This window comes from Pelecanus crispus, chromosome 2, assembly GCF_030463565.1.
Source record: "Pelecanus crispus isolate bPelCri1 chromosome 2, bPelCri1.pri, whole genome shotgun sequence".
Classification (NCBI taxonomy): Eukaryota; Metazoa; Chordata; class Aves; order Pelecaniformes; family Pelecanidae; genus Pelecanus; species Pelecanus crispus.
In genome coordinates this window covers 174,882,752-174,895,360 of record NC_134644.1, presented here as the reverse complement: position 1 = coordinate 174,895,360, position 12,609 = coordinate 174,882,752, and the positions used below count along the sequence as shown (strand labels likewise).

At 58.7% G+C, this 12,609-nt stretch overlaps 3 protein-coding genes across 3 annotated transcripts; all 3 read left to right on the top strand.

Annotated features, from left to right (window-relative positions):
• The first annotated feature begins 2,861 nt into the window (after positions 1-2,861).
• Positions 2,862-3,167, top strand: LOC142592943 (feather keratin 2-like). Its single transcript, XM_075705662.1, has one exon. It carries the CDS (start codon positions 2,862-2,864, stop codon positions 3,165-3,167), a length of 306 nt encoding a protein of 101 aa, XP_075561777.1.
• A 4,280-nt stretch (positions 3,168-7,447) lies between these two features.
• Positions 7,448-7,753, top strand: LOC142592929 (feather keratin 2-like). Its single transcript, XM_075705499.1, has one exon. The coding sequence runs from the start codon at positions 7,448-7,450 to the stop codon at positions 7,751-7,753; it is 306 nt and encodes a 101-aa protein (XP_075561614.1).
• A 4,280-nt stretch (positions 7,754-12,033) lies between these two features.
• Positions 12,034-12,339, top strand: LOC142592924 (feather keratin 2-like). The gene has a single exon (XM_075705411.1). It carries the CDS (start codon positions 12,034-12,036, stop codon positions 12,337-12,339), a length of 306 nt encoding a protein of 101 aa, XP_075561526.1.
• Positions 12,340-12,609: the final 270 nt, after the last annotated feature.

Sequence of the window (12,609 nt, the reverse complement as noted above, 5' to 3'; positions counted from 1 at the left end):
TCGCACTCACCTTGTTCTCCACCAGCACCACAAAGTCGTGCTCAGCAAAGCTGCTGTCCAGGCTATCGGCCCCCAGCATGGCCTGCTGCCCAGCGCCATTCCTCCCCAGAGGCAGGACTTTGCCTTTCCCCCTCTTCAACTTCAGCAGATTCCTCTCCCTCCCGGTCTCCAGAACCTCCACATCCCTGTCAATGCTGGCACAACCAGACGGTGCCTCAGACACTCCTCCACATTTTGCATCCTCTCACAACTTGCTGACGGGGGCACTCCGTCCCACTGACCATGTCACCGAGGACGATGTTGAACAGTGTTGGCCGCAACGATCCAAAACCGGGGCCACACCACTTGAGAATTGCCTCCAGATGCACTTTGGGCCACTCATCACAAGCCTCTGGGACCAGACCTTCAGCCACTTTGCACTCCACCTCACTGGCACCTTACGCACCCCCTACTCTCCTGGCTTGTCTAGCAGCACGCAAGGGGAGGAAGCATCAAAGGCTTCAGTAAAAGCTTGAGGTAAACACCAGACGTGGCGCTCTCCTCCCCCACAAAGCGACTCACGTCAACGTAGGGAGACACGGAGGTCAGAAAGCACGATTTCCCCTTCATAAATGCATGCCGACAAGGCCCCATCACCTCCTTGTCCTTCCTGGCCTTGGCAGCTCTTTCCGGGTGCATTTCCTCCATCAGCTTCACATGAAACAGGGGCAGCATCTCCAGCCTCTACTGTCCCAGAGCCTCCCTCTTCAGCTTCTTCAAGATACAAGGGGTATGAGCTTTCTTCCAGGAACTGCCCACAGGCACCATGACCTTTCCAAGCTAGTGGAGAGCGATACCCCAAGGACAGCACTCAGCACCCTCCGCATTCGGGCATGCAACCCATCAGGCCCTGGGGACTTACGTGCACCCAGTCACACAGCACTCCTTCTTACCTCTTCTCATCTTCCTCGCCAACAAGCACTGCTCGCCTGACAAACAGCCTGCAAACGCTCACCTCGGCTCAACTGGGGCACGCCTTGCCATTCATCAACCCTTCCGCATCCATCCATCACCACCAGGGCCTCGGCTCTGCAGCCACGTGCTGCATGCTTGCCTCCAACTCCCCTCGCCAATCTCCAAATCCTCTTTCTGCCCGTCACACGCTGCGCAGAGAAATGGCCTCACCCCTCAGAGCTCACCCCAACACCACAACAAAAACCCTGCCTTCAACAGCCTTCCCCGCCTGACGCTCCCACTCACCCTCTGCTTCTCGCCACACTCACGGGCTCTCCAGAAACTCACCTGCCCTTGCAGGGTGCCCCGTGTACAATCAGAGAGTCATTTGGGTTGGAAAACACCTTTAACATAATCGACCGCCACCGTTAACCTAACACAACCAAGTCCAACACTAAACCATGGCCCTAAGCCCCATGCCTCCACGTCTTTTCGATACCTCCCGCAATGATGACTCAACCACTTCCCTGGGCAGCCTGTTCCAGTGCTTCATAACCCTCTCAGTGAAGACATTTTTTGTAACAACCAAACTAAACCTCCCCTGGCGCAACTTGAGGCTCTTGCCTCTCGTCCTATCACTTCTTACTAGGGATAACAGACTGACACCCACCTCGCTACAACCTCCTGTCCGGTACTTGTACAGAGCGATAAGGTCTCCCTCAGCCGCCTTTTCCAGCAAAATAAACACACCCACTTCTCCCAACCACTCTTCCTAAGTCTTGAGGCTCTACATCCTTCACTGGCTTTGTTGCTCTTCTTTGGACGCATCACCCAGAGACCAAGCACCGCGTCACGCCAGAGCTCACGCCGCAAACATGACAAACCCAGCTAAGGGGAGTGCTACGGAAGGGCCAACACAAGCCTTTGGGGACTGCGGCAGGCCTCACCACAGCACAGGGCTGCCGAGCGCTCAACCAGGGCTGCCAGGACAGCCTCCTGCTCTCGTAAGCAGCCCTCCTCTGCCTGCTTGCGCTGCCACCCCCACGGAAGGCCCCACACGCGCACAAGCCCAAACAGGCACGCTCCTTTCTCCCACCTACAACCTTACAAGCAACAGGGCCACTAGGGCACCCACACGGCACACCCAACGACTGGGAAAGGCCAAGCCTAAAGACAGGCTTAGTGAGCTGGCAGGAAGGTGGAGCGGGACCGAACGCCATGGAAGAGGCAGCCCCTCACGCCCCACACACCTCCAGAGCCCACACCAGCCTGACAGGCCTGCGACAAAATGGGGCCCCTCTTCACAACGCACCCACAAACCACACCACACAAATGCCATGACATGACCTCACTGACAAGACGACACCCCACCTCTCCTATGCTTTGGTCAGGTCTTCTGCCCGCCCTGACACGCACCATCAACACCAAGCCTTTGCCCTCTAATACTCGCACTTAAAAGCTGCCGACAGGCTCAAGTGGACGCATCCTCAAGAGGAGAACATGAAATTGCAGAACTGCGGCAACAAAGACACGCCCCACCTCATTACTCCCCAGGCTGTGGCACGCAAAAGCTGCTTGCTGCAAAAGGCTCTCATGCGCAAAGCCTGGCCCGCCCCTCCCGGACCAGCATAAAAGACGCACCAGCGCCTCTCTCCCTCACACACTTCTCCTCACCCCTTCTCCTCCAACGTCAACAAGGTGAGCCCCAACCCCCTTCTCCTCCTTTCTCCTGCCCCACCTGGCCCCTCTCTCCCACCACCCTCTGCCCACACCTTCACCAGCCACAAAGCCTCCCCACCGCCACGCTCCCCACCGCCACACAACACGCCTCCACGCTCCCCTGCCCTCCTGCAGCACCGCTCCTCGCACCCCCACGCCCCTCCGCTTCCTCAACACCCTCTCTTCCAGGGACCCTCCGCACCACAGACATGGCCTGCTACGACCTCTGCAACCCCTGCGGACCCACCCCGCTGGCTAACAGCTGCAACGAGCCCTGCGTCAGGCAGTGCGAGGACTCCCGCGTCGTCATCCAGCCTTCCACCGTGGTGGTCACCCTGCCAGGGCCCATCCTCAGCTCCTTCCCCCAGAACACCGCCGTCGGATCCTCCACATCGGCTGCCGTGGGCAGCGCTCTCAGCGCCCAGGGAGTGCCCATCTCCGGCGGCTTCGGCTACGGCTACGGCTTCGGAGGCCTGGGCTGCTTCGGCGCCAGAAGAGCCTGCTACCCCTGCTAAGGGCCCTCGCCACCACCCCTGACACCAGCCACCCACCCCCTGGGAGCCACTTCATGGACTGAGGACGCACCGACGCGCTCTTGCTCGCACGCGGACCTGCCGTCCACACCTCTTCCTCTTCAGGCACCAAGCAAGGAAGCAGGGAAGGGGCTAGCACGGGCTGCCTGGAAACATGGCCCGTGTACATCCTCCTCTTCTCCCACTTCCTTCGTGGCGTCGCCCCTTCTGCTGCGTTAACTACTCTCTGCTGCAAACACCTTCTCACAAGACAAAGACCACCGGGGACCTCTGCTGTGCCGCTCCCACTGCGGGGCAGGAAGACCTCGGCGATCTGGCACAATCCACTCACGCAAAGGATTTTGTCTTATGGTTGCCCTACTTGCACCTCAGACTGGCTCTGCCCCACTCGGCGCTCCTGCCTTTTCACTCTTTTGCCTCAATAAAGATGTTCTGCATGCCAGCCTCAGACGCCTCCTCTTCCTTTCTTCTCCCAACGCTCTTCCAGCCTCACCTGGCACAAAGCCAGGGCTCAACAGGCCATTGCAATGCGTGCAAAAGGGACACTAGACCTCCCTTAGGAAGTATGACCCCAGCAACAACAACAGCACAGACCAGCAAAGCAGGGCTGCCAGCCCACCACACAAGCCCTTCACTTGCTCAAACAAAGCCTTGCATACGCTAATGCACGTCTACCCAGGCCTCTGACGCAAGATCCCCACAGCAGCACACACCTCAACAACTCTCTTCCCAGCACAACTCGCTGGCCAGCACAGCAAGCACAATCACAACAAACAGAATCATTTAGATAACAAGGAAACGCTGGAGATCACCTAGTTCAATGCAACCTGCTCAAGCAGGGTCAGCTCGAGCAGGCTCTCCACGACCATGGCCAGTCAGCTTTTCAGTCTCTCCAAGCATGGAGACTCCCAACACCTCTCTGCACAACCGCTTCCACTGCTTCACCACCCTCGCACTGAAAAACCCTTGCCTTCGCTGCCAAGGAAATGCCACGTCTTTGCAGCTTTCTCCATTCCCCCTTGCCCTGGCCGTGGGCACCCATCAGAAGGGCCTGACGCCCCTCAAATCATTCCCTCCCATCCCAGATTTAGACCTATCGATGACATCTCCCCGGCGCAGCCCTGCCTCCTGCCTGAAAAGCCTCCCAGCTCTCTCAGCTTCTCCTCGTGGGAAGGATGCTCCACTCCTTTCAGCGTCTTGGCGGCCCTGCACCAAACGCGCTCCAACAAGTCCATGTCCTTCTTCCACCTGGGAGCCTTCAACGGGACACGGGATTCCACACGGGGCCTCACCAGCGCTGAAGAGAGAGCAAGATCACCTCCTCCAACCTGCTGGCAACGCTCTTCCCAACGCCACCATCGAGACTCCGGGGCTCTTCTGCCGCAAGGGTGCACGGCTGCCTCGCACTCACCTTGTTCTCCACCAGCACCACAAAGTCGTGCTCAGCAAAGCTGCTGTCCAGGCTATCGGCCCCCAGCATGGCCTGCTGCCCAGCGCCATTCCTCCCCAGAGGCAGGACTTTGCCTTTCCCCCTCTTCAACTTCAGCAGATTCCTCTCCCTCCCGGTCTCCAGAACCTCCACATCCCTGTCAATGCTGGCACAACCAGACGGTGCATCAGACACTCCTCCACATTTTGCATCCTCTCACAACTTGCTGACAGGGGCACTCCGTCCCACTGACCGTGTCACTGAGGACGATGTTGAACAGTGTTGGCCACAACGATCCAAGTCCTGGGCTACACCACTTGAGAATTGCCTCCAGATGCACTTTGGGCCACTCATCACAAGCCTCTGGGACCAGACCTTCAGCCACTTTGCACTCCACCTCACTGGCACCTTACGCACCCCCTACTCTCCTGGCTTGTCTAGCAGCACGCAAGGGGAGGAAGCATCAAAGGCTTCAGTAAAAGCTTGAGGTAAACACCAGACGTGGCGCTCTCCTCCCCCACAAAGCGACTCACGTCAACGTAGGGAGACACGGAGGTCAGAAAGCACGATTTCCCCTTCGTAAATGCATGCCGACAAGGCCCCATCACCTCCTTGTCCTTCCTGGCCTTGGCAGCTCTTTCCGGGTGCATTTCCTCCATCAGCTTCACATGAAACAGGGGCAGCATCTCCAGCCTCTACTGTCCCAGAGCCTCCCTCTTCAGCTTCTTCAAGATACAAGGGGTATGAGCTTTCTTCCAGGAACTGCCCACAGGCACCATGACCTTTCCAAGCTAGTGGAGAGCGATACCCCAAGGACAGCACTCAGCACCCTCCGCATTCGGGCATGCAACCCATCAGGCCCTGGGGACTTACGTGCACCCAGTCACACAGCACTCCTTCTTACCTCTTCTCATCTTCCTCGCCAACAAGCACTGCTCGCCTGACAAACAGCCTGCAAACGCTCACCTCGGCTCAACTGGGGCACGCCTTGCCATTCATCAACCCTTCCGCAACCATCCATCACCACCAGGGCCTCGGCTCTGCAGCCACGTGCTGCATGCTTGCCTCCAACTCCCCTCGCCAATCTCCAAATCCTCTTTCTGCCCGTCACACGCTGCGCAGAGAAATGGCCTCACCCCTCAGAGCTCACCCCAACACCACAACAAAAACCCTGCCTTCAACAGCCTTCCCCGCCTGACGCTCCCACTCACCCTCTGCTTCTCGCCACACTCACGGGCTCTCCAGAAACTCACCTGCCCTTGCAGGGTGCCCCGTGTACAATCAGAGAGTCATTTGGGTTGGAAAACACCTTTAACATAATCGACCGCCACCGTTAACCTAACACAACCAAGTCCAACACTAAACCATGGCCCTAAGCCCCATGCCTCCACGTCTTTTCGATACCTCCCGCAATGATGACTCAACCACTTCCCTGGGCAGCCTGTTCCAGTGCTTCATAACCCTCTCAGTGAAGACATTTTTTGTAACAACCAAACTAAACCTCCCCTGGCGCAACTTGAGGCTCTTGCCTCTCGTCCTATCACTTCTTACTAGGGATAACAGACTGACACCCACCTCGCTACAACCTCCTGTCCGGTACTTGTACAGAGCGATAAGGTCTCCCTCAGCCGCCTTTTCCAGCAAAATAAACACACCCACTTCTCCCAACCACTCTTCCTAAGTCTTGAGGCTCTACATCCTTCACTGGCTTTGTTGCTCTTCTTTGGACGCATCACCCAGAGACCAAGCACCGCGTCACGCCAGAGCTCACGCCGCAAACATGACAAACCCAGCTAAGGGGAGTGCTACGGAAGGGCCAACACAAGCCTTTGGGGACTGCGGCAGGCCTCACCACAGCACAGGGCTGCCGAGCGCTCAACCAGGGCTGCCAGGACAGCCTCCTGCTCTCGTAAGCAGCCCTCCTCTGCCTGCTTGCGCTGCCACCCCCACGGAAGGCCCCACACGCGCACAAGCCCAAACAGGCACGCTCCTTTCTCCCACCTACAACCTTACAAGCAACAGGGCCACTAGGGCACCCACACGGCACACCCAACGACTGGGAAAGGCCAAGCCTAAAGACAGGCTTAGTGAGCTGGCAGGAAGGTGGAGCGGGACTGAACGCCATGGAAGAGGCAGCCCCTCACGCCCCACACACCTCCAGAGCCCACACCAGCCTGACAGGCCTGCGACAAAATGGGGCCCCTCTTCACAACGCACCCACAAACCACACCACACAAATGCCATGACATGACCTCACTGACAAGACGACACCCCACCTCTCCTATGCTTTGGTCAGGTCTTCTGCCCGCCCTGACACGCACCATCAACACCAAGCCTTTGCCCTCTAATACTCGCACTTAAAAGCTGCCGACAGGCTCAAGTGGACGCATCCTCAAGAGGAGAACATGAAATTGCAGAACTGCGGCAACAAAGACACGCCCCACCTCATTACTCCCCAGGCTGTGGCACGCAAAAGCTGCTTGCTGCAAAAGGCTCTCATGCGCAAAGCCTGGCCCGCCCCTCCCGGACCAGCATAAAAGACGCACCAGCGCCTCTCTCCCTCACACACTTCTCCTCACCCCTTCTCCTCCAACGTCAACAAGGTGAGCCCCAACCCCCTTCTCCTCCTTTCTCCTGCCCCACCTGGCCCCTCTCTCCCACCACCCTCTGCCCACACCTTCACCAGCCACAAAGCCTCCCCACCGCCACGCTCCCCACCGCCACACAACACGCCTCCACGCTCCCCTGCCCTCCTGCAGCACCGCTCCTCGCACCCCCACGCCCCTCCGCTTCCTCAACACCCTCTCTTCCAGGGACCCTCCGCACCACAGACATGGCCTGCTACGACCTCTGCAACCCCTGCGGACCCACCCCGCTGGCTAACAGCTGCAACGAGCCCTGCGTCAGGCAGTGCGAGGACTCCCGCGTCGTCATCCAGCCTTCCACCGTGGTGGTCACCCTGCCAGGGCCCATCCTCAGCTCCTTCCCCCAGAACACCGCCGTCGGATCCTCCACATCGGCTGCCGTGGGCAGCGCTCTCAGCGCCCAGGGAGTGCCCATCTCCGGCGGCTTCGGCTACGGCTACGGCTTCGGAGGCCTGGGCTGCTTCGGCGCCAGAAGAGCCTGCTACCCCTGCTAAGGGCCCTCACCACCACCCCTGACACCAGCCACCCACCCCCTGGGAGCCACTTCATGGACTGAGGACGCACCGACGCGCTCTTGCTCGCACGCGGACCTGCCGTCCACACCTCTTCCTCTTCAGGCACCAAGCAAGGAAGCAGGGAAGGGGCTAGCACGGGCTGCCTGGAAACATGGCCCGTGTACATCCTCCTCTTCTCCCACTTCCTTCGTGGCGTCGCCCCTTCTGCTGCGTTAACTACTCTCTGCTGCAAACACCTTCTCACAAGACAAAGACCACCGGGGACCTCTGCTGTGCCGCTCCCACTGCGGGGCAGGAAGACCTCGGCGATCTGGCACAATCCACTCACGCAAAGGATTTTGTCTTATGGTTGCCCTACTTGCACCTCAGACTGGCTCTGCCCCACTCGGCGCTCCTGCCTTTTCACTCTTTTGCCTCAATAAAGATGTTCTGCATGCCAGCCTCAGACGCCTCCTCTTCCTTTCTTCTCCCAACGCTCTTCCAGCCTCACCCGGCACAAAGCCAGGGCTCAACAGGCCATTGCAATGCGTGCAAAAGGGACACTAGACCTCCCTTAGGAAGTATGACCCCAGCAACAACAACAGCACAGACCAGCAAAGCAGGGCTGCCAGCCCACCACACAAGCCCTTCACTTGCTCAAACAAAGCCTTGCATACGCTAATGCACGTCTACCCAGGCCTCTGACGCAAGATCCCCACAGCAGCACACACCTCAACAACTCTCTTCCCAGCACAACTCGCTGGCCAGCACAGCAAGCACAATCACAACAAACAGAATCATTTAGATAACAAGGAAACGCTGGAGATCACCTAGTTCAATGCAACCTGCTCAAGCAGGGTCAGCTCGAGCAGGCTCTCCACGACCATGGCCAGTCAGCTTTTCAGTCTCTCCAAGCATGGAGACTCCCAACACCTCTCTGCACAACCGCTTCCACTGCTTCACCACCCTCGCACTGAAAAACCCTTGCCTTCACTGCCAAGGAAATGCCACGTCTTTGCAGCTTTCTCCATTCCCCCTTGCCCTGGCCGTGGGCACCCATCAGAAGGGCCTGACGCCCCTCAAATCATTCCCTCCCATCCCAGATTTAGACCTATCGATGACATCTCCCCGGCGCAGCCCTGCCTCCTGCCTGAAAAGCCTCCCAGCTCTCTCAGCTTCTCCTCGTGGGAAGGATGCTCCACTCCTTTCAGCGTCTTGGCGGCCCTGCACCAAACGCGCTCCAACAAGTCCATGTCCTTCTTCCACCTGGGAGCCTTCAACGGGACACGGGATTCCACACGGGGCCTCACCAGCGCTGAAGAGAGAGCAAGATCACCTCCTCCAACCTGCTGGCAACGCTCTTCCCAACGCCACCATCGAGACTCCGGGGCTCTTCTGCCGCAAGGGTGCACGGCTGCCTCGCACTCACCTTGTTCTCCACCAGCACCACAAAGTCGTGCTCAGCAAAGCTGCTGTCCAGGCTATCGGCCCCCAGCATGGCCTGCTGCCCAGCGCCATTCCTCCCCAGAGGCAGGACTTTGCCTTTCCCCCTCTTCAACTTCAGCAGATTCCTCTCCCTCCCGGTCTCCAGAACCTCCACATCCCTGTCAATGCTGGCACAACCAGACGGTGCCTCAGACACTCCTCCACATTTTGCATCCTCTCACAACTTGCTGACGGGGGCACTCCGTCCCACTGACCGTGTCACTGAGGACGATGTTGAACAGTGTTGGCCACAACGATCCAAGTCCTGGGCTACACCACTTGAGAATTGCCTCCAGATGCACTTTGGGCCACTCATCACAAGCCTCTGGGACCAGACCTTCAGCCACTTTGCACTCCACCTCACTGGCACCTTACGCACCCCCTACTCTCCTGGCTTGTCTAGCAGCACGCAAGGGGAGGAAGCATCAAAGGCTTCAGTAAAAGCTTGAGGTAAACACCAGACGTGGCGCTCTCCTCCCCCACAAAGCGACTCACGTCAACGTAGGGAGACACGGAGGTCAGAAAGCACGATTTCCCCTTCATAAATGCATGCCGACAAGGCCCCATCACCTCCTTGTCCTTCCTGGCCTTGGCAGCTCTTTCCGGGTGCATTTCCTCCATCAGCTTCACATGAAACAGGGGCAGCATCTCCAGCCTCTACTGTCCCAGAGCCTCCCTCTTCAGCTTCTTCAAGATACAAGGGGTATGAGCTTTCTTCCAGGAACTGCCCACAGGCACCATGACCTTTCCAAGCTAGTGGAGAGCGATACCCCAAGGACAGCACTCAGCACCCTCCGCATTCGGGCATGCAACCCATCAGGCCCTGGGGACTTACGTGCACCCAGTCACACAGCACTCCTTCTTACCTCTTCTCATCTTCCTCGCCAACAAGCACTGCTCGCCTGACAAACAGCCTGCAAACGCTCACCTCGGCTCAACTGGGGCACGCCTTGCCATTCATCAACCCTTCCGCATCCATCCATCACCACCAGGGCCTCGGCTCTGCAGCCACGTGCTGCATGCTTGCCTCCAACTCCCCTTGCCAATCTCCAAATCCTCTTTCTGCCCGTCACACGCTGCGCAGAGAAATGGCCTCACCCCTCAGAGCTCACCCCAACACCACAACAAAAACCCTGCCTTCAACAGCCTTCCCCGCCTGACGCTCCCACTCACCCTCTGCTTCTCGCCACACTCACGGGCTCTCCAGAAACTCACCTGCCCTTGCAGGGTGCCCCGTGTACAATCAGAGAGTCATTTGGGTTGGAAAACACCTTTAACATAATCGACCGCCACCGTTAACCTAACACAACCAAGTCCAACACTAAACCATGGCCCTAAGCCCCATGCCTCCACGTCTTTTCGATACCTCCCGCAATGATGACTCAACCACTTCCCTGGGCAGCCTGTTCCAGTGCTTCATAACCCTCTCAGTGAAGACATTTTTTGTAACAACCAAACTAAACCTCCCCTGGCGCAACTTGAGGCTCTTGCCTCTCGTCCTATCACTTCTTACTAGGGATAACAGACTGACACCCACCTCGCTACAACCTCCTGTCCGGTACTTGTACAGAGCGATAAGGTCTCCCTCAGCCGCCTTTTCCAGCAAAATAAACACACCCACTTCTCCCAACCACTCTTCCTAAGTCTTGAGGCTCTACATCCTTCACTGGCTTTGTTGCTCTTCTTTGGACGCATCACCCAGAGACCAAGCACCGCGTCACGCCAGAGCTCACGCCGCAAACATGACAAACCCAGCTAAGGGGAGTGCTACGGAAGGGCCAACACAAGCCTTTGGGGACTGCGGCAGGCCTCACCACAGCACAGGGCTGCCGAGCGCTCAACCAGGGCTGCCAGGACAGCCTCCTGCTCTCGTAAGCAGCCCTCCTCTGCCTGCTTGCGCTGCCACCCCCACGGAAGGCCCCACACGCGCACAAGCCCAAACAGGCACGCTCCTTTCTCCCACCTACAACCTTACAAGCAACAGGGCCACTAGGGCACCCACACGGCACACCCAACGACTGGGAAAGGCCAAGCCTAAAGACAGGCTTAGTGAGCTGGCAGGAAGGTGGAGCGGGACCGAACGCCATGGAAGAGGCAGCCCCTCACGCCCCACACACCTCCAGAGCCCACACCAGCCTGACAGGCCTGCGACAAAATGGGGCCCCTCTTCACAACGCACCCACAAACCACACCACACAAATGCCATGACATGACCTCACTGACAAGACGACACCCCACCTCTCCTATGCTTTGGTCAGGTCTTCTGCCCGCCCTGACACGCACCATCAACACCAAGCCTTTGCCCTCTAATACTCGCACTTAAAAGCTGCCGACAGGCTCAAGTGGACGCATCCTCAAGAGGAGAACATGAAATTGCAGAACTGCGGCAACAAAGACACGCCCCACCTCATTACTCCCCAGGCTGTGGCACGCAAAAGCTGCTTGCTGCAAAAGGCTCTCATGCGCAAAGCCTGGCCCGCCCCTCCCGGACCAGCATAAAAGACGCACCAGCGCCTCTCTCCCTCACACACTTCTCCTCACCCCTTCTCCTCCAACGTCAACAAGGTGAGCCCCAACCCCCTTCTCCTCCTTTCTCCTGCCCCACCTGGCCCCTCTCTCCCACCACCCTCTGCCCACACCTTCACCAGCCACAAAGCCTCCCCACCGCCACGCTCCCCACCGCCACACAACACGCCTCCACGCTCCCCTGCCCTCCTGCAGCACCGCTCCTCGCACCCCCACGCCCCTCCGCTTCCTCAACACCCTCTCTTCCAGGGACCCTCCGCACCACAGACATGGCCTGCTACGACCTCTGCAACCCCTGCGGACCCACCCCGCTGGCTAACAGCTGCAACGAGCCCTGCGTCAGGCAGTGTGAGGACTCCCGCGTCGTCATCCAGCCTTCCACCGTGGTGGTCACCCTGCCAGGGCCCATCCTCAGCTCCTTCCCCCAGAACACCGCCGTCGGATCCTCCACATCGGCTGCCGTGGGCAGCGCTCTCAGCGCCCAGGGAGTGCCCATCTCCGGCGGCTTCGGCTACGGCTACGGCTTCGGAGGCCTGGGCTGCTTCGGCGCCAGAAGAGCCTGCTACCCCTGCTAAGGGCCCTCGCCACCACCCCTGACACCAGCCACCCACCCCCTGGGAGCCACTTCATGGACTGAGGACGCACCGACGCGCTCTTGCTCGCACGCGGACCTGCCGTCCACACCTCTTCCTCTTCAGGCACCAAGCAAGGAAGCAGGGAAGGGGCTAGCACGGGCTGCCTGGAAACATGGCCCGTGTACATCCTCCTCTTCTCCCACTTCCTTCGTGGCGTCGCCCCTTCTGCTGCGTTAACTACTCTCTGCTGCAAACACCTTCTCACAAGAC